The sequence below is a fragment of the Leucopleurus acutus genome (assembly GCF_964270905.1).
Source record: "Leucopleurus acutus genome assembly, chromosome: X".
Classification (NCBI taxonomy): Eukaryota; Metazoa; Chordata; class Mammalia; order Artiodactyla; family Delphinidae; genus Leucopleurus; species Leucopleurus acutus.
The window spans coordinates 46,760,713-46,787,310 of NC_139148.1; the positions used below are offsets into that span (position 1 = coordinate 46,760,713).

The 26,598-nt window shown below is 38.0% G+C and overlaps 1 protein-coding gene across 3 annotated transcripts in view; it reads right to left on the reverse strand.

The window, feature by feature from the left end:
* The window catches only part of WNK3 (WNK lysine deficient protein kinase 3), a gene marked incomplete at both ends in the record, with an annotated part of 146,955 nt that overhangs the window by 25,083 nt on the left and 95,274 nt on the right, over window positions 1-26,598 (reverse strand). For 2 of the 3 annotated variants that reach the window (XM_082864604.1, XM_082864603.1), the window contains 7 exons: window positions 8,689-8,900; window positions 11,459-12,081; window positions 12,954-13,084; window positions 13,625-13,715; window positions 23,491-24,389; window positions 24,752-24,889; window positions 26,497-26,548. In XM_082864604.1, the coding sequence (XP_082720730.1) occupies window positions 8,689-8,900; window positions 11,459-12,081; window positions 12,954-13,084; window positions 13,625-13,715; window positions 23,491-24,389; window positions 24,752-24,889; window positions 26,497-26,548 (2,146 nt within the window). Of the gene's footprint in view, window positions 1-8,688; window positions 8,901-11,458; window positions 12,082-12,953; window positions 13,085-13,483; window positions 13,716-23,490; window positions 24,390-24,751; window positions 24,890-26,496; window positions 26,549-26,598 lie in introns of all 3 variants that reach the window. The other variant, XM_082864602.1, reaches the window with a different exon arrangement.

Sequence of the window (26,598 nt, forward strand, 5' to 3'; positions counted from 1 at the left end):
GAGAATGCCTTCAAAAAATGCAGCGAAAGGACCTAGGTGAATTTGCTCTTAAGACAATGAAAATATGGGCAAAACAACTAAAACCAACCATTTCAGAACTCTAACAATTATCCAAAGACAAAGAACAAAATAAAAATCATTAACCCAGGACAAACTACTGAGGTCTGTGACATTTTTAACTTGTCGTAATTCCCATACCCCTTTCGCCCCAGCTCAGTGTTGTGGTAGCCAAAAGCCAGGAACACTGCAGACAATGGAGAAAACAGACCTCTTTTTGAGCTCCCTTAAAAGCACTATCCCCAGAGCACAGTCAATATTTTGTCTGAACTCGAAACAACCTGGGAAAACCTGTATTATTAGTGTGGTGGATATTTGATTTCACTCAGAGTTCAGCTCAGCCCAGCCAGGCATGGGTATGAGGGGCAGGAAGAGGTAGGGGGCTACCTCCAGAGCATTACTGAAACAATAGGAAAGTGCTGGCAACAAATCAGATGCTTAAGGCTATGATTTCAGTTTGGGCAAATAAGATCCTGGTCTAGAATTTAAAAACAATGTTAGGACAACTAAATGACTATAGGAAAATTTGAAAACCTCTGACATATTCCTGGGAATATAAATCTCTGCCATACCAGGAAAGACCTGAAAAAGGAGAATGGACTAGTCATTCAATTCTGGCTCGATTTGAGTTCCTGGGCAAGCAGGAAGTAAATTCAAAGGATATCTTGCAAACTAAAGCCTGAAGGTGTGCCTTCTCACAGAGATTTTCTTGACGACGACAACCAGACAAGGCATTTAATAAAATATTCTGACCAATTATTGGTTCACCACTAACTGTACTGGCCCAGGTGTGAACCCTAGCATACCAGGCTTTAAAAATTTTTTTTAGAAATTTTTTACCTAGCAAAGAACTCAATGGCTAGCAAAGAACTCAGGGAATACAGAATTAGTAAAGGAAAATCACTAAACAAATAAACAGAGAGACCTTCAAGATGGCAGGGGAGTAAGATGTGGAGATCACCTTCCTCCCCACAAATAAATCAGAAATACATCTACATGTGGAACAACTCCTACAGAACACCTACTGAACACTGGCAGAAGACCTCAGACTTCCCAAAAGGCAAGAAACTCCCCACGTACCTGGGTAGGGCAAAAGAAAAAAGAGAAAACAGAGACAAAAGAGTAGGGAAAGGGCCTGCAGCACTGGGAGGGAGCTGTGAAGGAGGAAAAGTTTCCACACACTAGGAAGCCCCTTCACTGGTGGAGATGGGGGGTGGTGGGGGGGAAGCTTCGGAGCCACGGAGGAGAGAACAGCAACAGGGGTACAGAGGGCAAAGCAGAGAGATTCTCGCACAGAGAATCAGTGCCGACCAGCACTCACCAGCCTGACAGGCTTCTCTGGTCACCCACCAGGGCGGGGATGGGGGTGGGGGCTGGGAGCTGAGACTCCGGATTTGGAGGTCAGATCCCAGGGAGAGAACTGGAGTTGGCTGCGTGAACAGCCTGAAGGGGACTAGTGCGCCACAGCTAGCCGGCATGGAGCCAGCAGATCAAATATCCAAAATCAACTCGATGTACCCTGCATCTCTGGAATACCTGAATGGACAACAAATCATCCCAAAATTGAGGCGGGGGACTTTGGAAGCAACTGTAGACTTCAGGTTTCCTTTCTGCATGTAATATGTTTCTGGTTTTACGTTTATCTTAGTTTAATATTTAGAGTTTATTACCATTGGTAGATTTGTTTATTGATTTGGTTGCTCTCTTCCTTTATAATTTTGTAATATATAGAAATATATACTGTTTTCCTTTTTCCCTTTTTGTGAGTGTGTATGTATATACTTCTTTGATTTTGTCTGTATAGCTTTGCTTTTACCATTTTTCCTAGGGTTCTGTCTGTCCTTTTTCTTTTTCTTAGCATAGTTTTTAGCGCTTGTTATCATTGGTGGATTTCTTTAATGGTTTGGTTGCTCTTTCTTTCCTTTTTTTATGAATTTAAAATTTTTTAAATTTTAATAATATATATTTTTTCTTTTAATACCTTTATTTTATTTTATTATTTTTTTCTTTCTTCCTTTTTTGTCCTCCCTTTTCCTCTGAGCGGTGTGGCTGACAGGGTCTTGGTGCTCCAGCCGGGTGTCAGGCCAGTGCCTCTGAGATGGGAGAGCGGAGTTCAGGACATTGGTCCACCAAAGACCTCCTGGCTCCACATAATATCAAATGGCGAAAGCTCTCCCAGAGATCTACATCTCAACGTTAAGACCCAACTCCACTCAATGACCAGCAAGTTACAGTGCTGGACACCCTATGCCAAAAAACTAGCAAAACAGGAAAACAACCCCACCCATTAGCAGAGAGGCTGCCTAAAATCATAATAAGGTCATAGACACCCCAAAACACACCACGAGACACGGTCCTGCCCACAAGAAAGACAAGATCCAGCCTCATCCACCAGAACGCAGGCACCAGTCCCCTCACCAGGAAGCCTACAAAACCCACTGAACCAACCTTAGCCACTGGGGGCAGACACCAAAAACAACAGACACTATGAACCTGCAGCCTGTGAAAAGGAGACCCCAAACATGGTAAGTTAAGCAAAATGAGAAGACAGAGAAACACACAGCAGATGAAGGACCAAGGTAAAAATATTAAATGGAAAAAATACTAAAAGCAGCAAGGGAAAAACAACAAATAACACACAAGGGTATCCCCATAATGTTAACAGCTGATCTTTCAGCAGAAACTCTGCAAGCCACAAGAGAGTGGCAGGACATATTTAAAGTGATGAAGCGGAAAAACCTACAACCAAGATTACTCTACCCAGCAAGGATCCCATTCAGATTCGAAGGAGAAATTAAAACCTTTACAGACAAGCAAAATCTAAGAGAATTCACCACCAGCAAACCAGTTTTACAACAAATGCTAAATGAACATCTCTAGGCAGGAAACACAAGAGAAGGAAAAGACCTACAATAACAAACCCCAAACATTTAAGAAAATGGCAATAGGAACATACATATCGATAACTGCCTTAAATGTAAATGGATTAAATGCTCCAACCGAAAGACACAGACCGCCTGAATGGATACAAAAACAAGACCCGTATATATGCTGCCTACAAGAGACCCACTTCAGACCTAGGGACACATACAGACTGAAAGTGAGGGGATGGAAAAAGATATTCCATGCAAATGGAAATCAAAAGAAAGCTCAAGTAGCAATTCTCATATCAGACAAAATAGACAAGAGACACAGAATGACACTACATAATGATCAAAGCATCAATCCAAGAAGAAGATATAACATTTGTACATATTTATGCACCCAACATAGGAGCATCTCAATACATAAGGCAAATGCTAACAGCCATAAAAGGGGAAATCAGCAGTAACACAATCACAACAGGGGACTTTAACACCCCACTGTCACCAATGGACAGATCATCCAAAATGAAAATCAATAAGGAAACACAAGCTTTAAATGATACATTAAACGAGATGGACTTAATTGATATTTATAGGACACTCCATCCAAAAACAACAGAATACACTTTCTTCTCAAGTGCTTATGGAACATTCTCCAGGATAGATCATATCTTGGGTCACAAATCAAGCTTTGGTAAATTTAAGAAGACTGAAATCATATCAAGTAATATTTCCGACCACAACACTATGAGACTAGATAACAATTACAGGAAAAAATCTATAAAAAATACAGACAAATGGAGGCTAAACAATACACTACTAAATAACCAAGAGATCACTGAAGAAATCAAAAATACCTAGAAACAAATGACAATGAAAACACAACGACCTAAAACCTATGTGATGCAGCAAAAGCAGCTCTAAGATGGAAGTTTATAGCAATACAATCTTACCTCAAGAAACGTCTCAAATAAACAACTTAACCTTATACCTAAAGCAATTAGAGAAAGGAGAAGAAAAAAACCCCAAAGTTAGCAGAAGGAAAGAAATCATAAAGATCAGATCAGAAATAAATGGAAAAGAAATGAAGGAAACAATAGCAAAGATCAATGAAACTAAAAGCTGGTTCTTTGAGAAGATAAACAAAATTGATAAACCATTAGCCAGACTCATCAAGAAAAAAAGGGAGAAGGCTCAAATCAATAGAATTACAAATTAAAAAGGAGATGTAACAACTGACACTGCAGACATACAAAGAATCATGAGAGATTACTACAAGCACCTATATGCCAATAAATGGACAACCTGGAAGAAATGGACAAATTCCTAGAAAAGCAAAGTCTTCCAAGACTGAACCAGAAAGAAACAGAAAATATAAACAGACCAATCAAAAGCACTGAAACTGAGATTAAAAGATCTTCCAAGAAACAAAAGCCCAGGAGGACTAGATGTCTTCACTGGAGAATTCTATCAAATATTTAGAGAAGAGCAAACACCTATCCTTCTCAAATTCTTCCAAAATATAGCAGCGGTAGGAAGATTCCCAAACTCATTGTAGGAGGCCACCATCACCCTGATACCAAAATCAGACAGAGATGTCACAAAGAAAGAAAACTACAGGCCAATATCACTGATGAACATAGATGTAAAAATCCTGAACAAAATACTAGCAAACAGATTCCAGCAGCACATTAAAAGGATCATACACCGTGATCAAGTGGGGTTTATCCCTGGAATGCAAGTATTCTTCAATATATGCAAATCAATCAATGTGATACACCATTTTAACAAACTGAAGGAGAAAAACCGTATGATCATCTTAATAGATGGAGAAAAAGCTTTTGACAAAATTCAACACCAATTTATGATACAAGCCCTCCAGAAAGTAGGCATAGAGGGAACTTACCTCAACATAACAAAGGCCATGTATGACAAACCTACAGCTAACATCATTCTCAATGGTGAACAACTGAAACCATTTCCAGTAAGATCAGGAACAAGACAAGGTTGCCCACTCTCACCATTACTATTCAACATAGTTTTGGAAGTTTTAGCCACAGCAATCAGGGAAGAAAAAGAAATAAAAGGAATCCAAATCAGAAAAGAAGTAAAATTGTTACTGATTGCAGGTGACATGAAACCATACATAGAGAATCCTAAAGATGCTACCAAAAAACTACTAGAGCTAGTCAATGAATTTGGTAAAGTGGCAGGATGCAAAATTAATGCACAGAAATCTCTTCCATTCCTATACACTAATGATGAAGAATCTGAAAGAGAAATTAAGGAAACACTCCCATTTACCATTGCAACAAAAGAATAAAATACCTAGGAATCAATCTACCTAAGGAGACAAAACACCTGTATGCAGAAAACTATAAGGCACTGATGAAAGAAATTAAAGATGATACAAGTAGATGGAGAGATATACCATGTTCTTGGATTGGAATAATAAACATTGTGAAAATGACTCTACTACCCAAAGCAATCTACAGATTCAGTGCAATCCCTAACAAACTACCAATGGCATTTTTCACAGAACTAGAACAAAAAACTTCACAATTTTTGTGGAAACACAAAAGACCCCGAATAGCCAAAACAATCTTGAGAAAGAAAAACGGAGCTGGAGGAATTAGGCTCCCTGACTTCAGACTATACTACAAAGCTACAGTAATCAAGACAGTATTGTACTGGCACAAAAACAGAAATATAGATCAATGGAACACAACAGAAAGCCCAGAGGTAAACCCACGCACATATGGTCACCTTATCTTTGACAAAGGAGGCAAGAATACAGTGGAGAAAAGACAGCCTCTTCAATAAGTGGTGCTGGGAAAACTGGACAGCTACATGTAAAAGAATGAAATTAGAACACTCCTTAACACCATACACAAAAATAAACTCAAAATGGATTAAAGACCTAAATGTAAGGCCAGAAACTATCAAACTCTTAGAGGAAAACATGGGCAGAACACTCTATGACATAAATCACAGCAAGATCCTTTTTGACCCACCTCCTAGAGAAATGGAAATAAAAACAAAGTAAACAAATGGGACCTAATGAAACTTAAAAGCTTTTGCACAGCAAAGGAAACCATAAACAAGACCAAAAGACAACCCTCAGAATGCAAGAAAATATTTGCAAATGAAGCAACTGAAAACGGATTAATCTCCAAAACATACAAGCAACTCATGCAGCTCAATATCAAAAAAACAAACCACCCAATCCAAAAATGGGCAGAAGACCTAAATAGACATTTCTCCAAAGAAGATATACAGATTGCCAGCAAACACATGAAAGAATGCTCAACATCATTAATCATTAGAGCAATGCAAATCAAAAGTACAATGAGATATAATCTCACACCGGTCAGAATGGCCATCATCAAAAATTCTACAAACAATAAATGCTGGAGAGGGTGTGGAGAAAAGGGAACCCTCTTGCACTTTGGTGGGAATGTGAATTGATACAGCCACTATGGAAAACAGTGTGGAGGTTCCTTAAAATACTACAAATAGAACTACCATATGACCCAGCAATCCCACTACTGGGCATATACCCTGAGAAAACTGTAATTCAAAAAGAGTCATGTACCAAAATGTTTATTGCAGCTCTATTTACAATAGCCAGGACATGGAAGCAACCTAAATGTCCATCAACAGATGAATGGATAAAGAAGATGTGGCACATATGTACAATGGAATATTACTCAGCCATAAAAAGGAACGAAACTGAGTTATTTATAGTGAGGTGGATGGACCTAGAGACTGTTATACAGAGTGAAGTAAGTAAGAAAGAGAAAAACAAATACCGTGTGCTAATACATATATATGGAATCTAAAAAAAAAAAAAAGAAGAAAGAAAAGAATGATCAGAAGAGCCTAGGGGGAAGACAGGAATAAAGATGCCGACCTACTAGAGAATGTACTTGAGGATACGGGGAGGAGGAAGGGTAAGCTGGGACAAAGTGAGACGTGGCATGGACATATATACATTACCAATTGTAAAATAGATAGCTAGTGGGAAGTAGCCGCATAGCAGAGGGAGATCAGCTCGGTGCTTTGTGACCACCTAGAAGGGTGGGATAGGGATGGTGGGAGGGAGGGAGATGTAAGAGGGAAGAGATATGGGGACATATGTATATGTATAACTGATTCACTTTTTTTATAAAGCAGAAACTAACACACCATTGTAAAGCAATTATAATCCAATAAAGATGTTGAAAAAGAAAAAAAACACAAGCTGTGGTACATCCATAGCATGGAATATTACTCAGCAACTAAAAGGAATAAGCTATTATAACACAAAATAACTTAAATAATCCCAAGACAATGTTATGAGTCAAAAAACCAATCTCAAAAGGCATGTTTTTACCATGAGATCCCATGGTTGACTAGAAAGAAGCAGTGTGGTGTAAGTGCCTGACAATTAGCTTTTTTGATTCTAATAAGAAAGTACCTGACATTAAGCTTTTGATTGCTGAGGTATACATTTCAAAGAAATCCATCTCAAATAAACCCATTGCCAGCTATACAACTGTATAAAGAGCCAGGCCACCCCACCCATGAAGTTTCCCTTTTAGAAAGCCCTGGTTGACCTAGATAACTGATCATTTGAGTGACCCTGCTTTTCCCTCCCTGTGCTTTAATTCCCACTCTCACTCTCAATAAACAGTGAACTTGTGAAACACTAGGTACCCCACCCTCAACCAGAATAAAGTAAGAACCCCAGATCTGCTAGTGTGTGCTGTTGCTCTCTAGTATGTACTCCTGTTTCCCACCTCCTGACCAAACCTCTTGCTATGTGGCCCACACGATGTGTACTCCCCAGGACCTGTGAATAATAAACCTTGTTTTTTCAAACTTCCCCAGCCTTTTCCAGCTTCTATGGGTTGCCTGCATTCCTTGGTTTGTGGCCCTTCTCCTCCATCTTCAAAGCCAGCAGTGCTGCATCTCTCTGACACTGCTTCCTTCCTCATATCTTTTCTTCTGCCTCTCTCTTCTACTTTAGAGGACCCTTGTGATTACACTGGGCCCACTCAGATAATCCAGGATATCTACCCATCTTAAAATGTTGATTAGCATCTAAAATTCCATCTACAACCTCAATTACCCTTTGCCATATAATTGAACACAGTCACAGGTTGCAGGGATTTGCACATGGATGTCTTTGGGGGGGGGGACCATTTTTCTGCCTATCACAAATTCTGTTGTGATCTCACATATACCTTTACAGTTCACCCTCAACCCCACCTTGACTATGCACAAGTAACCAAGTAAGTCTGACCTGATTAACAACTTCTTTATTAAGTTGAGACTGATCCTCTCTTTTTACAAATTCAAAGATGTACAGTTTTTCTAATAGTCTCGTAATAAATGAAGATCTCTTACATCAGATAGCACATAACTTTACTTTTAAGATTATCTTTGTTAAGCAATAAAATCCTCAACAAACTCCAAATGCTAGACCAGCAGTTCCCATTGACTACCAACATTTCAAAAACTTATTTGGGGGATTTAAACTGGGTTTCCAGGTATTTGTTTTCCAAATGAAAACATAACACTCATCTGCTCTCCAAAATCTATCACCTATCCTCATCATTATTTCATAAAAGAACATTCAGCACCAACAAAGTGGAAAAGAACCTCAGAATAATGTATACTTCTTTAAATCACCTTAGCTTAATAAAAAATAAGTTAATTGTTATTTTTCTAATTTTGCTGATCTTTGACCAGTTTTTTTTAATCACTTTTAAGATTGATTTACCTGTTACAACTGTGCCACTGTCCACATGTGTCAAGGACTGGGGACGGCTTCGAAGTTTGCTTTTAAAAGATCTTGGTCTACGTGGTGATGCAGGTGGTAGAGGAATCTCTGATGATTGGACTTTGCCATCTTTAATTGCCCGAAGGCGTTCATAGAGCTCCTGTAACTCCTTATTCTGCTGGGTTTGAAGATTTACCACCTCCTGAATGTGTCTGAAGGAAAATCATGCAGAAAGCATTTTAATGGCACAGGCACCATACAAATGAGCCAAGGAACTCTACCAGTACAAGTAAAGTTTAACAAGGAATTTAGATTAAGAATGTGGAAATACAGAATATTTTCACAATTTTAAGATTTTCAATGCCTTCCTAAGTGTGACATTAAACTAATCAGACATAAACAAAAAGCTCAATAAATTGACAAAAACGAATTTCTAAAACTTCAATACAGTAAAAAATAATTTAAAAAATTAAAGTCTCGGGCTTCCCTGGTGGCGCAGTGGTTGAGAGTTCACCTGCCGATGCAGGGGACACGGGTTCGTGCCCCAGTCCAGGAAGATCCCACATGCTGCGGAGCAGCTGGGCCCGTGAGCCATGGCTGCTGAGCCTGCGCGTCCAGAGCCTGTACTCCGCAATGGAAGAGGCCACAACAGTGAGAGGCCCGCATACCGCAAAAAAAAAAAAATAATAAAAAATTAAAGTCTCATAGTACTGATAATATTAACCTTTTCTTTATTATATGTTGCAGGTATAAACAGGAAAAAAATTTGTAACATATAGTAAAAGGTTAATATTCCGAATATATAAATAGCTCCTAAAAATCAATAAGAAAAAAGGAAACAACTTTATAGAAAAAGGGGGAAAAAATATGAAAAGGTGACTCCAAAGAAGAGGAAATACAAGTAGCCAATAAATATGAGATGATGCACATCCTTAGTATTAATTAGAACACAAAATTTTTAACATCTTAATTGCAGTATAATTGTTTTACAATGGTGTGTTAGTTTCTTCTGTATAACAAAGTGAATCAGCTATACATATACATGCATCCCCATATCTCCTCCCTCTTCTGTCTCCCTCCCACCCTCCCTATCCCACCCCTCTAGGTGGTCACCAAGCTGATCTCCCTGTGCTATGTGGCTACTTCCCACTAGCTATCTATTTTACATTTGGTAGTGTATATATGTCCATGCCACTCTCTCACTTCGTCCCAGCTTACCTTCCCCCTCCCCGTGTCCTCAAGTCCATTCTCTACGTCTGCGTCTTTATTCCTATCCTGCCCCTAGGTTCTTCAGAACCATATTTTTTTCTTTTAGATTCATATATATGTGTTAGTATACATAGAACACAGATTTTTAAAACTATTTTTTATTCATCTGATTGGAATAAAATGAAAAGAATCAATAATATCCAGTCTAATCTTGTTAAGGTGTGGGAAAACAGGCACTTTCATATATTTCTGTTTGGTGTGTAAAATGGTATATCTACACTGGATGACAATTTTAAATGTACAAACCTTTTAACCAAGCAATTCCACTTTTAGGTATCTATCCTACAAAAATACTAACATAAGTATGTAAAAATATAAGGATGTTGCCTTCAACACTTTTTACATAAGCAAAATATGGGATAAAACTGAAATGCCCATTAAGGAGAGATTAAATAAACTTTAAATGGCTATATGCTATTCCAATGTATGGAATAAAGATTATTTGTGCAAACATGAATATGAAGAGGAGACAATGTTAAGTCAAAAAATTGTAGAGTAACATATATTATGATCCCACTTTTATAAAACTCAAAAACTATATATTTGTAAATGCAAGAAAAATGACAGGCAAGATATATACCAAATAGTTCATAGTGGTTGCCTCTGAGGAGATTAGGGCATGAGAAATAGGAGACTGGTTTATGTGCATTTTTACAGTTGTGATATTACGTTTTATAATAAAAAAGATATATTTGGTCTTTGTCCCTGTTCTTGGCACACAGCTCCTAAAACCCTTGTAACTTCCTAAGTGATAAGAGCAATGGGAGAATCTTTTGTTATAATATTTGGTCTTTTGTCCTCAAATAGCTCCAGTTCCTGAAATAGTTCCAGGGTGATAAAGGGAAAAGGAGTGTCTCATTATTCAAAACAAGCCCCTCTGATCACGAAGTGACTTTTGGATAGCCCCTAAGGATGGGTACCTCTAAGGAGGGGAATAAGGATGGAAGTTGAATTAATCACCAATGGCCAACGATTTAATCAATCATGCCTATGTAATGAAGCTTCCATAAAAATCCGTGAACTACAGGGGTTCTAAGAGCTTCTAGGTCAGTGAAGACATGAGGTGCTGGGAGAGTGGCACTTCTGGGAGGCCATGAAGTTCCATGCCCCTTCCCTTATACCTTGCCATCTGGCTGTTCTTGAGTTGTATCCTTTTATAATAAACCAATAATCTAGTAAGGAAACTGTTTTCCTGAGCTCTGTAAGCCACTCTAGCAAGGTAATCAAACCTGGGGAGGGGTTTGTGGGAACCTCTGATTTATAACAAGTTGTTAAGAACCATAGGTAACACTACCTGGACTCATGATGGGCATCTGAAAGGAGGCAGTCTTGTGGGACTGAGCCCTTAGCCTGTGGGATCTGATGCTACCTTTGTAGTTTTCAACCATAAATTTTTTCCATCATTAAAATGTCACCAATCCAAAATTAGTTACCAATCAAATACTTAGCTCTATAAAACCCAAGGCAATCAAATTTGTGACAAAAGAGAAGCAGTCCTTACTTTTCTCGTAATCTTTGAAGCTCCACCTTTAAGTCCTCATCCTCTACTTCTGACTCATCATCACTGCTCATTGGGGAAGACGGTGAATAGAAGAGTGAGCTCTGTGTTTGAACATAGGCTTTTTCTTCACGGAGTGGTAAGCACTTTACTCTCTCTGGACCACTCTTTGCCACTGATTTCCCTCTGCCACCAAGAGTGGCTGAAAATTCACTATTAGAGGTAGGCTGCATCCCAGCAGTAAGTATCTCTCTCTCTTTAAACAACAGTTCAGATCCAGACTGCATGCTACTTCCTGTGGCTGAATTTTCTTCCAATGCCTTTTCTGGAGTCATCAAAGATACAACAGTCTCACAAGCCATACTGAAAGATGAGAAGTTGTCAGCTTGTTTGGGAATTCTTTTATCTTCTTTTAAGGTTTCCTGAAGAGCTTGTAACTTCTGAGAAGAAAGTGAAGGTTGCAGATTGTGTGTGGCAGGTTCCATTTCTACCAATTGAGACTTTGCTGTTTTAGTAAAGGCTAAAGCTTCTTCACTAGGCTGGCTTGTCATTTTATTGAATGCTGGTATGTGTTCTATTCCAGAAGATGTCACTTTCACTGACTGCTGCTGAGGAACTGTAATCACCTGAAATACAAAAAGGCAAAGGTGGCTGGCTCTGCCTAACCAAAGAGTAAACCCACAAAGAAATTCAATATCAATATATAGCACAGACAATTGGATGGTCTTCTGTAATGTACAAACACTGATAATAACAAAACTAAAAAATCCCATCTATACTTAATCTATACTTATACTTATATACTTATACCCAATCTATACTTGCAATATTAAAAGCTTTGCAATTGGGCCCTTTGCAAAGAGAATTGGCTTCATATTGCTCAAATAAAATTCTGCAATTAAAAAACATTCCATATGTACACCTAAAACTAACACAATATTGTAAATCATCTATACTTCAATTAAAAAATAAAATGAGGGCTTCCCTGGTGGCGCAGTGGTTGAGAGTCCACCTGCCGATGCAGGGGACGCGGGTACATGCCCCGGTCCAGGAAGATCCCACATGCCGCGGAGCGGCTGGGCCCGTGAGCCATGGCCGCTGAGCCTGCGCGTCTGGAGCCTGTGCTCCACAACGGGAAAGGCCACAACAGTGAGAGGCCCGCATACCGCAAAAAAAAAAAAAAGAAAAAAAGAAAAAAAGAAAAAAATTCAATTGCCAAGATTCTAAAGGACATGAAATTAGATTTATAAAAAAGATGACCCAACCACCCACCAAAAAATGATGACCCATTTCTGTGCTCCAGTCCAGCTACTAAAATCCTCATTTCTTTAGATTTGCCTTTAGTGGATGGCTACAGAAGGTGACAGGATGTATATAAGGGGAGAAATTAAATATGATAATGATCTACATTTAAAATAATTACCATCTACAGACCTAGATCTTCAATGCTGTTACCTTTTATAATGCCTTTGTAGATGATTTAACCAAAGACACAAACCTGGAACCGACCCCGCTGAAATGATCCACTCATTGCTTTACATCTACTGAAAGCCCTAGCATCAGCTGTGGACTCTCCTGTCAGAGGAATGGGGTCAGGAGCAACTGGTGATCTCGTATCTTCTGTATCCACTGCAAGTTTTGCCAAATTGTAAGCAGAAAGGAGAAAATTGCTTGTTAAGACAACATTTGTTTACATTACCAAAAATGAAGAAAAGTAGAAAAAGCTTAACTCCTGCTAGACAATTAAAAAAGTGTTAATGTAATAAGCAACATTGTAGAAGTCCCTAATTCTGAATCAGACATTGCAAGATTTATCCCGAGACTTAGTATCTATATGAAATGAATACTTTAAAATCAAATTAGTTACAAAAGGAAAAATAAAATGGCAATGACATTAATGGGACATGTCACATACATGGGCTACATGGAAAAAGTGGCAAGATTTGTGTATGAACAACAACAAAAAGAAACAGAAGTAAATGAAAAATGATGTTACCTAGTCTATGTCCCTGACTGTAAGCACACTACCTTGACGGACTTTTGATCTCTTGAAAAAGCTGGTTGACTGCCGTAGCCTGTATGCCCAGCTTTTTAATTTGCGAGTCCAGGATTTCTTGCTAATAGGATTTTTGAGACTAGGACAAGTAAAGCTTAGGCCAAAATATCCACCTCCTGTCTGCAGATGAATGGCTCCACCGCTTGACACAGCAGCAGGATAGGCCTCTGGATCCCCTGGAAGTGAAGCATCTGGGGACATCTCCTAATGGAGACAAAAAGAGGAAAACCAAAATGGTAGTAATTTAGGTGAGGTGGAGCAACTGTTTCTACCATTGGAGTTTCTTGTATGGACTAATCAGTAATAAAAAATAGAATGCTATATCCTAAAGGAATTTCTCTAGGCAGAAAACACAAGAGAAGGAAAAGACCTACAATAACAAACCCAAAACAATTAAGGAAATGGGAATAGGAACATACATATCGATAATTACCTAAATGTAAATGGATTAAATGCTCCAACCAAAAGACATAGACTGGATGAATGGATACAAAAACAAGACCCATATATATGCTGCCTATAAGAGACCCACTTCAGACCTGGGAGATATACAGACTGAAAGTGAGCGGAGAGAAAAAGATAGTCCATGCAAATGGAAATCTAAAGAAAGCTGGAATAGCAATACTCATATCAGACAAAATAGACTTTAAAACAAAGACTATTACAAGAGACAAAGAAGGACACTACATAATGATCAAGGGATCAACCCAAGAAGAAGATATAACAATTGCAAATACTTATGCACCCAACATAGAAGCAGCTCAACACATGAGGCAAATACTAACAGCCATAAAAGGGGAAATCGACAGTAACACAATCATAGTAGGGGACTTTAACACCCCACTTTCACCAATGGACAGATCATCCAAAATGAAAATCAACAAGGAAACACAAGCTTTAAATGATACATTAAATGACATGGACTTAATTGAAATTTATAGGACACTCCATCCAAAAACAACAGAATACATTTTCTTCTCATGTGCTCATGGAACATTCTCCAGGATAGATCATATCTTGGGTCACAAATCAAGCCTTGGTAAATTTAAGAAAATTGAAATCATATCAAGTATCTTTTCTGACCACAACGCTATGAGACTAGATATCAATTATGGGAAAAAATCTATAAAAAATACAAACGCATGGAGGCTAAACAATACACTACTAAATAACCAAGAGACCACTGAAGAAATCAAACAGGAAATCAAAAAATACCTAGAAACAAATGACAATGAAAACAGGACGACCCAAAACCTACAGGATGCAGCATAAACAGTTCTAAGAGGGAAGTTTATAGCTATACAAACCTACGTTAAAAAACAAGAAACATCTCAAATAAACAACCTAACCTTACACCTAAAGCAATTAGAGAAAGAAGAACAAAAAGACCCCAAGTTAGCAGAAGGAAAGAAATCATAATGCTCAAATCAGAAATAAATGAAAAAGAAATGAAGGAAACGATAGCAAAGATCAATAAAACTAAAAGCTGGTTCTTTGAGAAGATAAACAAAATAGATAAACCATTAGCCAGACTCATCAAGAAAAAAAGGGAGAAGACTCAAATCAATAGAATTAGAAATGAAAAGGGAGAAGTAACAACTGAAACTACAGAAATACAAAGGATCATGAGAGATTACTACAAGCAACTCTATGCCAGTAAAATGGACAACCTGGAAGAAATGGACAAATTCTTAGACAGGCACCACCTTCCAAGACTGAACCAGGAAGAAACAGAAAATATGAACAGCCCAATCACAAGCACTGAAATTGAAACTGTGATTAAAAATCTTCCAACAAACAAAAGCCCAGGACCAGATGGCTTCACAGGCGAATTCTATCAAACATTTAGAGAAGAGATAACACCTATCCTTCTCAAACTCTTCCAAGGTATAGCAGAGGGAGGAACACTCTCAAACTCATTCTACGAGGCCACTATCACTCTGATACAAAAACCAGACAAAGATGTCACAAAAAAAGAAAACTACAGGCCAATATCACTGATGAATATAGATGCAAAAATTCTCAACAAAATACTAGCAAACAGAATCCAACAGCACATTAAAAGGATCATACACCATGATCAAGTGGGGTTTATCCCAGGAACACAAGGATTCTTCAATATACACAAAGCAATCAATGTGATACACCATATTAACAAATTGAAGGAGAAAAACCATATGATCATCTCAATAGATGCAGAGAAAGCTTTCGACAAAATTCAGCACTGATTTATGATAAAAACCCGCCAGAAAGTAGGCATAGAAGGAATTTACCTCAACATAATAAAGGCCATACATGACAAACCCACAGCCAAAATCGTCCTCAATGGTAAAAAACTGAAACCATTTCCACTAAGATCAGGAACAAGACAAGGTTGCCCACTCTCACCACTATTATTCAACATAGTCTTGGAAGTTTTAGCCACAGCAGTCAGAGAAGAAAAAGAAGTACAAGGAATCCAAATTGGAAAAGAACAGTAAAGCTGTCACTGTTGGCAGATGACATGATACTATACATAGAGAATCCTAAAGATGCTACCAGAACTACTAGAGCAATGAATTTGGGAAAGTAGCAGGATACAAAATTAATGCACAGAAATCTCTGGCATTCCTATACACTCATGATGAAAAATCTGAAAGTGAAATTAAATTAAATCCCATTTACCATTGCAAGAAAAAGAATAAAATACCTAGGAATAAACCTACCTAAGGAGACAAAAGACCTGTATGCAGAAAATTATAAGACACTGATGAGAGAAATTAAAGATGATACAAATAGATGGAGAGATATACCATGTTCTTGGATTGGAAGAATCAACATTGTGAAAATGAATATACTATCCAAAGCAATCTACAGATTCAACGCAATCCCTATCAAACTCCCACTGGCATTTTTCTCAGAACTAGAACAAAAAATTTCACAATTTGTATGGAAACACAAAAGACCCCGAATAGCCAAAGCAATCTTGAGAAAAAGAAACGGAGCTGGAGGAATCAGGCTCCCTGACTTCAGACTATACTACAAAGCTACAGTAATCAAGACAGTATGGTACTGGCACAAAAACAGAAATATAGATCAATAGAACAGGATAGAAAGCCCAGAGATAATAACCCACGCACATATGGTCACCTTATCTTTGATAAAGGAGGCAGGAATGTACAGTGGAGAAAGGACAGCCTCTTCAATAAGTGGTGCTGGGAAAACTGGACAGCTACATGTAAAAGAATGAAATTAGAACACTCCCTAACCGTACACAAACATAAACTCAAAATGGATTAAAGACCTAAATGTAAGGCCAGAAACTATCAAACTCTTAGAGGAAAACATAGGTAGAACACTCTATAACATAAATCATAGCAAGATCCTTTTTGACCCACCTTCTAAAGAAATGGAAATAAAAACAAAGTAAACAAATGGGACCTAATAAAACTTAAAAGCTTTTGCACAGCAAAGGAAACCATAAACAAGACCAAAAGACAACCCTCAAAATGGGAGAAAACGTTTGCAAATGAAGCAACTGAAAACGGATTAATCTCCAAAACATACAAGCAACTCATGCAGCTCAATATCAAAAAAACAAACAACCGAATCCAAAAACGGGCAGAAGACCTAAATAGACATTTCTCCAAAGAAGATATACAGATTGCCAACAAACATATGAAAGGATGCTCAACATCATTAATCATTAGAGCAATGCAAATCAAAAGTACAATAAGATATAATCTCACACCGGTCAGAATGGCCATCATCAAAAAATCTACAAACAATAAATGCTGGAGAGGATGTGGAGAAAAGGGAACCCTCATACACTGTTGGTGGGAATGTAAATTGATACAGCCACTATGGAGAACAGTATGGAGGTTCGTTAAAAAACTACAAATAGAACTACCACACGACCCAGCAATCCCACTATTGGGCATATACCCTGAGAAAACCATAATTCAAAAAGTGTCATGTACCACAATGTTCATTGCAGCACTATTTCAATACCGAGGACATGGAAGCAACCTAAGTGTCCATCAACAGATGAATGGATAAAGAAGATGTGGCACATATATACAATGGAATATTACTCAGCCATGAAAAGAAATGAAATTGAGATATTTGTAGTGAGGTGGATGGACGTAGAGTGTGTCATACAGAGTGAAGTAAGTCAGAAAGAGAAAACCAAATACCGTATGCTAACACATATATATGGAATCTAAAAAAAAAAAAAAAAGGTGATGAGGAACCTGGGGCAAGACGGGAATAAACACACAGACCTACTAGAGAACGGACTTGAGTACACGGGGAGGGGGAAGGGTAAGCTGGGACAAAGTGAGAGAGTGGTAGTGCGTATATGGACATATATACACTACCAAGTGTAAAATAGATAGCTAGTGGGAAGCAGTCGCGTAGCACAGGGAGATCAGCTCGGTGCTTTGTGACCATCTAGAAGGGTGGGATACGGAGGGTGGGAGGGAGGGAGACGCAGGAGGGAAGAGATATGGGGATATATGTATATGTATAACTGATACACTTTGTTATAAAGCAGAAACTAACACACCATTGTAAAGCAATTATACTCCAATAAAAATGTAAAAAAAATAGAATGCTATGTATACTTCTATTAATAGTATCATATCAGACTAAACCTGAAGTATTAAACTTATAGGAATTAAGCCTTCCCCTTTCTTTAAAAATACTATTTAGACTTCAGATAAATAAAACAGCAGAATATTAAACTTCCACCCTAGAATATTTTTTATTATAGCACCTTTGAAAACTGAAAATTAAAATATGAAGGAAATAACCCTCATATGCACCAATTCACTAAAAATGGTTACTTAAACCCTATGATCTTAAAATGGAAAGTTTCATTTATGCTTATATTATCTAAGAGAGTTTAAGATGCCTGACATGCATGATAAACAGAAAAACAAGATGTCTAGGCATTTACATTTACAGAAATATATTACCAAATCAAGTTTCTTACATTACATAAGCACACAGAAATTTACAATGGACCTCAAAATTATTTCAAATTCAAGCTCTAAAAACTGTTAGCATCAGGCCACAGCTGGCTATAAAATCATTCTTCCCTCTTCTTGTCCTCCCATCCCTCCCCTCAAAAATCAGAATTAACTGCTGCTGTATTCTGAGTATTCTAAAAATAAATTTCTTATAATAACTAATATAAGAAATTAATATACAGAGCCAGAAATACTTTGGGAAACATGAGCATGGCCCCTACTAATTTAGAAAATTAAAAGAGTAAAAGTTCAAAGAAAGGGATTCAGCATTTGTCTGAAGGAAGACAGCCTAAGCGGCACTAAGTAAACTGCAGTTTGGGGTAAGCATTATTAACACTTAATTCAGCAGTTATTAAAAGTAAAATTCTGAACAGTTTTTATTTTCCAAAGTCCCATTTTGGACAAGTAATACTACTTTCATAAAGAGGAAAAACTCTCAATAATATTATGATTTAGAAAGTGTTGCATTGGTCCCACTGAAATTACAGAAAAGATTTTTATTAAGTAATAACTGGATCAAGATGATAAATTAAATACAAGTTCTAGCCTCCCTTACCAACCCAAATACACAGGTACAACAGGAAAAACAGATGTAGACACATGCATATAAGATTTTTTAAATTAATTAATTAATTTTTTAGCTGCGTTGGATCTTCATTGCTGTGTGCGGGCTTTCTCTAGTTGCAGCGAGCGGGGGCTATGCTTCATTGTGGTGCGTGGGCTTCTTATTGTGGTGGCTTCTCTTATTGCAGAGCATGGGCTCTAGGCACATGGGCTTCAGTAGTTGTGGCCCACAAAGTCTAGAACACAGGTTCAGTAGTTGTGGCGCACGGGCTTCGTTGCTCCGTGGCATGTGGGATCTTCCCGGACCAGGGCTGAAACCCATGTCCCCTGCATTGGCAGGCGGATTCTTAACCACTGGGCCACCAGAGAAGCCCTGCATATAAGATTAAAGGAGGAAAAAGCAGCCTCCTTCAATGCATAATGATATATGCAGGAACTGTTTCAAAATGCAGCAAATTGAGGTGGTAGATATGGGCAGCAGGAGAGAGCGCCCTGGCCAACCAAAAGGATGGGTGGTTGGACAGAATGTTTACAAAGCTATAACAATCTATCTGTCTCCTATCTGTCACTTCAGCATCATATTATAACACTCTCCTACTTACTGGCCTTCTTTGGTTTCCTGGAACAGGTATCCACCTATGAATGTCACCATCACATACAAATCCTTCCCTGACCACCCTATATAAAGTAATTCCTTAGTCTTTCTATCATAACCCTTTATTTATTTGTTTAGGATCTATCTTCCCCGACTAGAATGTGAGCTCCACAAAAACAGAGATCTTGACTTATTTACTGCTCAGCAGATATTCACTGAACGGATGAGTGAACTGGTTGGGGCACCTTCCCACCTCATCTCCACAATAAACAAAAGACAGCAGAGGAATCTGCTCCCAAATAAGAGTGGTAAGGAGGAAAATGTTTATTGCTAAGAAAAAGGTCAGTAATGTAGGGAAGAGACAAGATCCAGGAGTAAGGGGAAGCCTTGCTACCTTTGAAGACTAGCTATTGGACCTCCCTCTGGGCAGCATTAAAGACAAGTTGCAATACCCAGTGCCAAGAAGCATGTCCCATGCTTTTCCCACAATTACTGGAGTAAGGCTATAGTAATTATATATAACATTTACAAAGAGACAAACAGGGAATCTTATGGGGGAAAAAGAAAAACTGAGTACACAACGAAGAATCACCAACACTTTTGGGAAACCAGCACTTTAAGAAAACACTAAACTCAACAAACAGCATACCCAGGGAAACAGCATTAATAAGACTTTAATATGTTGAAAGAGATGTGTGAATATACTATATCCATAAGAAAAAGAATGAACTATAGTTACTAGAAATTAAAAATGCAATTCCTTGACATAAAAAAAAAAAGCTGAATAGGAGATTATAAACAGCTTAAAAGTTGAGACATTCTCCCAGTACAAAAAGCAAAAGGACAAAGAGATGGAAAGCATGAAATGAGGGACTTCCCTGGTGGTGCAGTGGTTAAGAATCTGCCTGCCAATGGAGGGAACACAGGTTCAATTCCTGGTCCAAGAAGATGCCACATGCCATGGAGCAACTAAGCCCGTGCGCCACAGCTACACAGCCTGCGCTCTAGAGCTTGCATGCCACAACTACTGAAGCCTGCATGCCTAGAGCCCAGGCTCCGCAACCAGAGAAGCCACCGCAATGAGAAGCCCACACACTGCGACAAAGAATAGCCCCCACTCGCAGCAACTAGAGAAAGCCCACACGCAGCAATGAAGACCACATGCAGCCAAAAATTTTTTTTAAAAGCATGAAATGAAAAGTTAATAGATAAGAAAAACAGGAAATGAAGAAATAAAACTGTCTCTATTCACAGATGATAAGATCTTATATACTGATATTATATAGAAAATCTACCAAAAGCTATCACAGCTAATAAAAAAAACTCAGCGAACTTGAAGGATACAACATCAACAATCAAAAATCAATCGTATTTCTATACACTAGCAATGAAAAATCTGAAAAGGAAATTAAGAAAACAATTTCATTTATTATAACAACAAAGAATAAAATAACAAACAGTGCTGGAACAACTGGATAGCCACATGCAAAAGAATGAAGCTGGACCTTTATCTCACACCATATACAAAAATTAACTCAAAATGATCCTACCATCTGTACTTAATTGTGAAGCAAAATAAAGATATTTCTGGACATTAAAAAAAATTGGTCACACATGCAACATATTTTAAAAAATTACTCATAGAAGCATTTCAGGGGGGAAACAAAAAGGAATTCTAGGACACCAGAAACAGTGGCAGGTAATAAGTTTGATCTAGATGTAGCAATGGACACTTGAAACAAACAAAAGAATCCATTTAACCTTGACACTTGGAAGAGTCTCCTGAGCAACAAAGTTTAAATGACAGAGAATTACATTTCTTTCTTTCTTTTTTTTTTTTTTTTTTTTTTTTGCAGTACACGGGCCTCTCACTGTCGTGGCCTCTCCTGTTGCGGAGCACAGGCTCCGGAAGCACAGGCTCAGAGGCCGTGGCTCATGGGCCCAGCCGCTCCGCGGCATGTGGGATCCTCCCAGACCGGGGCACGAACCCGTGTCCCCTGCATCGGCAGGCGGACTCTCAACCACTGTGCCACCAGGGAAGCCCTACATTTCATTTTTTTATGGTTCTAATCATGTTACGTGATTACCAGATAACACAAATAATCATAATATAAATGCTGTTTACTGATTTTCGTTCTTCCAATCAACCTACAGACAAAGCAAAACCGATAAAGAAAAAAATGTAGATGTTATAAACTTTGCCAATGTTAAAAAGTAATTTAAGTAATAAAAATTGGGAGGTGTATGGGGAAGAAAAGTAGAGGAAAGGGAAAATATAATTTCTCTACCCTTCATAGAAGTGAGTCAAATTTTATTGTATAAAATTACTAAATCAAAAAATCGATAAGTATATTATTTATGTTATTAATAGCAATGACCACAAGAATTAAAACCAGGAACTTAATAGTGTTTGGGGAGTGGGAGTGTTAACACAACAATTCCTTTTAATTTTCTATCCTTCTGAATTTCTTTTGCATTTATGCATTAATTGCATAATTTTAAATTACTAGTTTACCAAAAAATAAGTACTTAAATTATATTTGCTCAATGGAATATTATGCTGTTGTTTAAAAAAGTTAGGTGAGGAGACTTCCCTGGTGGTCCAGTGGTTAAGAATCCGCCTTCCAACGTAGGGGATGCAGGTTCAATCCCTGGTTGGGGAACTAAGATCCCACACGCCACGGGGCAACTAAGCCCGTGCGCCGCAACTACCAAGCCTGTGCGCTATAGAGCCCAAGAGCCACAACTAGAGAGAAGCCTGCGCACCGCAACTAAGACCCAATGCAGCCAAATAAATAAATAAATATATTTTTTGAAAAGTTAGGTGAGGTGGAACTATGTATACTGACATGGATAGATGTCCATAAGTGGGAAAAAAATTTAGAACGCACATGTATGTAAGGAAGTATGTGTATATAAATATATAGTATGTATCTGTGTCTTTGTAAACAGATATAATACATATAAAGAAGTGCTATATAAATATTTGTATATTAGTGAAAACCATGTCTGGGAAGATTTATCAACAGCTGTGTCTATAGGTTTAGAAGTGGGGTGGATTTTACTTTATATACATGCATATATTATTTATATAATAATAACAATAATAAAGAGATACAGTGATAAATATTTTAAAATATGTCTATGATATACTGTAAAATTAAAAAATTAAGTTGTAGACCAATATGTTTATAGCACAATACTATTTTTGTGAATAAGAAGTTGTAGGTTTGTAAGTAGATCTGTATAAGCTTAAGTCAAGAAGGATTAGTACCATATAGTGGATAAGCACCAGATAGTGGTTATCCCTATGAGTTGAAGGAACAGAAAAGAGAAATTAAATTCCTACATTACATAAGTTAAAAAAAACAAGTCATGAGATTATGGGTTTTTTTCCTTTTAAAATATTTTTTTCAAATAAATAAAAACCCATAAACAAGATTAAATTAAAACCATAATATTTTTAAAAATGAAACTGATAACAGGAATTTTTAAGTGGAAATCTAAAAGCAAGTTCTTCCTACCCACTAAAACAATCTATAAATCAGTCCTGTTCTGTCATTAATACAAAAATAAACATTGCTCACAAGTTCCTAGCTAATTCACCAGAGGGCTCTCTCACCAAGAAAGTTCTACCATCTCTATTAAGTTCTGGGCCCCTGCAGCCTAAGCTATGGCCTTCTTAAATACCTGTGACCTCAGAATCTTGTGACATAGATAATTTCATTTCAAAGGACAGAACTTTAGAAAAGAAGGCATTTCTTTAAAAGCATAGGATAAGGAATTGGTTAGAAAGAATGATACTTACATGTAAACATAATTCACTGGGTATAGAAGTTATCACATTCAGGTCCCTTTTGAACACTGATATGTTTGCAGGCTGACTCACAGTCACATTGGACAGAATCTTAGAGCCTGTCTGCTGAAAATTAGGGGACTGTGCAGGACTATCTTGAATTCCACAGTGACTGATGCCTATGACTTCTGGCACTGGACATGAGACTGTGTCTTCAGCAGAGGAAGAAAACGGAGAATCTATGCTTTGGGTATCCTTCTGACTCTCAGGATAGATGCTAGATATGCTATGCTCCTGATAGAGCAAATTTCTTAATTTTTCATCCAGAGTTTTAATTCGGTTGTCTGCAAACTCCATTTTTGGAGGTCCTTCCCCGTCTGATTCCAGAACCGTAGAGGACAGCAGGCTAGTTGGTTCAAGGCCAGGGGTCTGAGTGGGAATGACCATCTTAGGAGAACTTGCTTCCACGATCACTGCGGTTTCTCCTTCTTGGGAAATAAACTCTGCATCCATAGTTGGCTGCTGCACCGGTAAGGACTGAGGCTTTTGATCAGACATAAATGCCGGAGTTGTAAGAGAGTTAGGAGCAATCTGAGTTGACTCACCAGGAGCTGCCTGACTGGCAGCTTGGTGACCTGGATACACAGGTAGGAATATGCCTGCTTGGCTGGTGAGTCCCTCACATTCAAGACTGGAACTACTAGCAACTGGTGCCATTATCTGCTTGTCATCTTCCACTTGATAAAGTATAGCTGGCTGCTTAGTTTCTACACTGGCATATTCAGAAATCTTACCATCAACTACATCCTTGTGTTCTGATGTGGAGGTGTAAAGTGCACACTGGCATGGATTATTTTCTAGAGTGAGCAGCGTGTCCTGTGATATTTCCTTATTACTTATGTTTCTTGGACCTGGAACAATAACAAAGAATGGCTAAGCATGTATGGTAAGTACAAAGCATGGACTAGTACCCAAACTCAAAAGGAACAGGAGGAGCAAGGGGCAAATTAGAACCTGTGTGAAAGTATTCTTATAAATAAAACTCAAAATACACAGAATTCAACCTAATAAGGAGAAAAACCTTTTCCTTTTTTTTCCATAAATATTAAAATTTAAATGGCTTAAGTTCCCTCCTAACATTAATATCTTCAAAAATGCTTATGAAAATTCTCATAAGCATAAAATACCCATGAAAACAAGTTAAAGATACAGTATATATTTTGCATCCCCATCTTCCAGGTCTGGATAAAGGTGGCAAAGAACAAACACTTACTAGAAAGCAGATTTAGCCCAGGAACTGTAGACATGGACTGCTGAAGAGAAGAAGGAGATTGAGCATCACGGTTTCTTATTGTCTGATTGATACAAAATCGCCATCGACCAACTGGGGATGACTGAGGAGCAGATTCATCTGTAGAAAGAATTGGCAAAAATTAATATGCTAATCAATTGTCAATATGTTTACCTATTGACTAAGGAAACCAGGTTAAAACACCGTTTTGTCTTTTATCTCCATTTACAACGCACTAGGATATGTGTAACTTATAAGACCAGACCTCCCAACCCTGACTGAAAAATACTCTAACAACTATGCACAAGATATCTTTAGAGAAGGATTTTGGATTCTACGGAAACAAACATTGTATCAATAGCAATTAAAAGCAGGGCAGTTTTGGGAAAAAAACGAAAAGCACTTTTTCCACTAAAACCTACATCTTCTGTTCTGTATCCTGATTATGGTGGTGCTTACACAAATCTATAAGAGGACTAAAATTTACAGAACCCTACACCAAAAGAAAAAAACGTCTATTTTACTGTATGACAACTTAAAAAATAAAGTAAAATAAGCCCCTACATCTGTACTCCTACTTTGTTAACTTATTCAAATAAGTTATTCTCTTTTAAACTTTACCCTACTTTGCCAGTCAGAAATATACTCAGGGACTTCCCTGGTGGTGCAGTGGTTAAGAATCCGCCTGCCAATGCAGTGGACATGGGTTCGAGCCCTGGTCTGGGAATATCCCACATGCCGTGGAGCTACTGAGCCAGTGCGCCACAACTAGAGCCTGTGTACCACAACTACTGAAGCCTGCACTCCTCGAGCCCGTGCTCCACAAGAAGAGAAGCCACCACAGTGAGAAGCCCGCACACCACAACGAAGAGCAGACCCCACTTGCTGCAACTAGAGAAAGCCTGCACGCAACAACGAAGACCCAACACAGCCATAAATAAATAAATAAAAAGAAATCTACTCAGACTCCTGCTAATGAGAAAAAGAAGACAGAGGAGAACCCTGGCATCCTAACACAAACTACATTTGAGGGTAATGGTATCTGGTTCCATGACTCCCACACCACCTGTTGCTTCTTCATGCTGTTATAATTCCTTCAGATGTCCTCATTTGTCTGTGGCTCTCCTCCCCCTCCCAGACACTCTAAATATACCCATGACCAGAGCTGAGAAGAATGGAGAGATAAATTTATGAGAAAAGAAAATAGAAGACACCATTTTTAGTCCCTGGCAGTTTATCTGGTATCTGATTTACAAAAACTTAGTGATCAGAGCAGGTAGAAGCATATCATTGGTAGAATGAAATCAAGATACTAATGCTATTAAAACATAAGGCAAACTTAGAACATAATGATTTTAGTTAAGTAAGTTGTTGTCTATCTCATATAGAGGAAAAGAAAAACTTACCAGTTAAGTTCAAACAGTAAAGCCATTAAAGGTCAGCAGTACTGTGACTGCTTTTCTGGTAACATACCATGCAACAACTCAGAAATAAATTAATCAGGTAAAAAACCAATACTTGGAGGAAATTTGGAGAATGGTTTTACTTCTCACTTTTTTTACTTCTTATTTCCGGGCTATAAAGTCCTTTCAAAGTGTGGGAAAACCTACATTAACAATTTATCAAATTCCTTTATTGGCTAACATCTTTCCCAAGGTATGTACATTAAAAGTTTCCAAATGTCTTGCTTCAAAAGCCAAATAGTAAATTTTATTAAGTATACTTACTGCTGGTTTGAGTGGATGCAGAATTTATCTGTACTTGTTCAGATGATCCTGTCTGAATTAAAAATGAATAGATAAATAAAGAAGTTCCTGTTACATATCCGA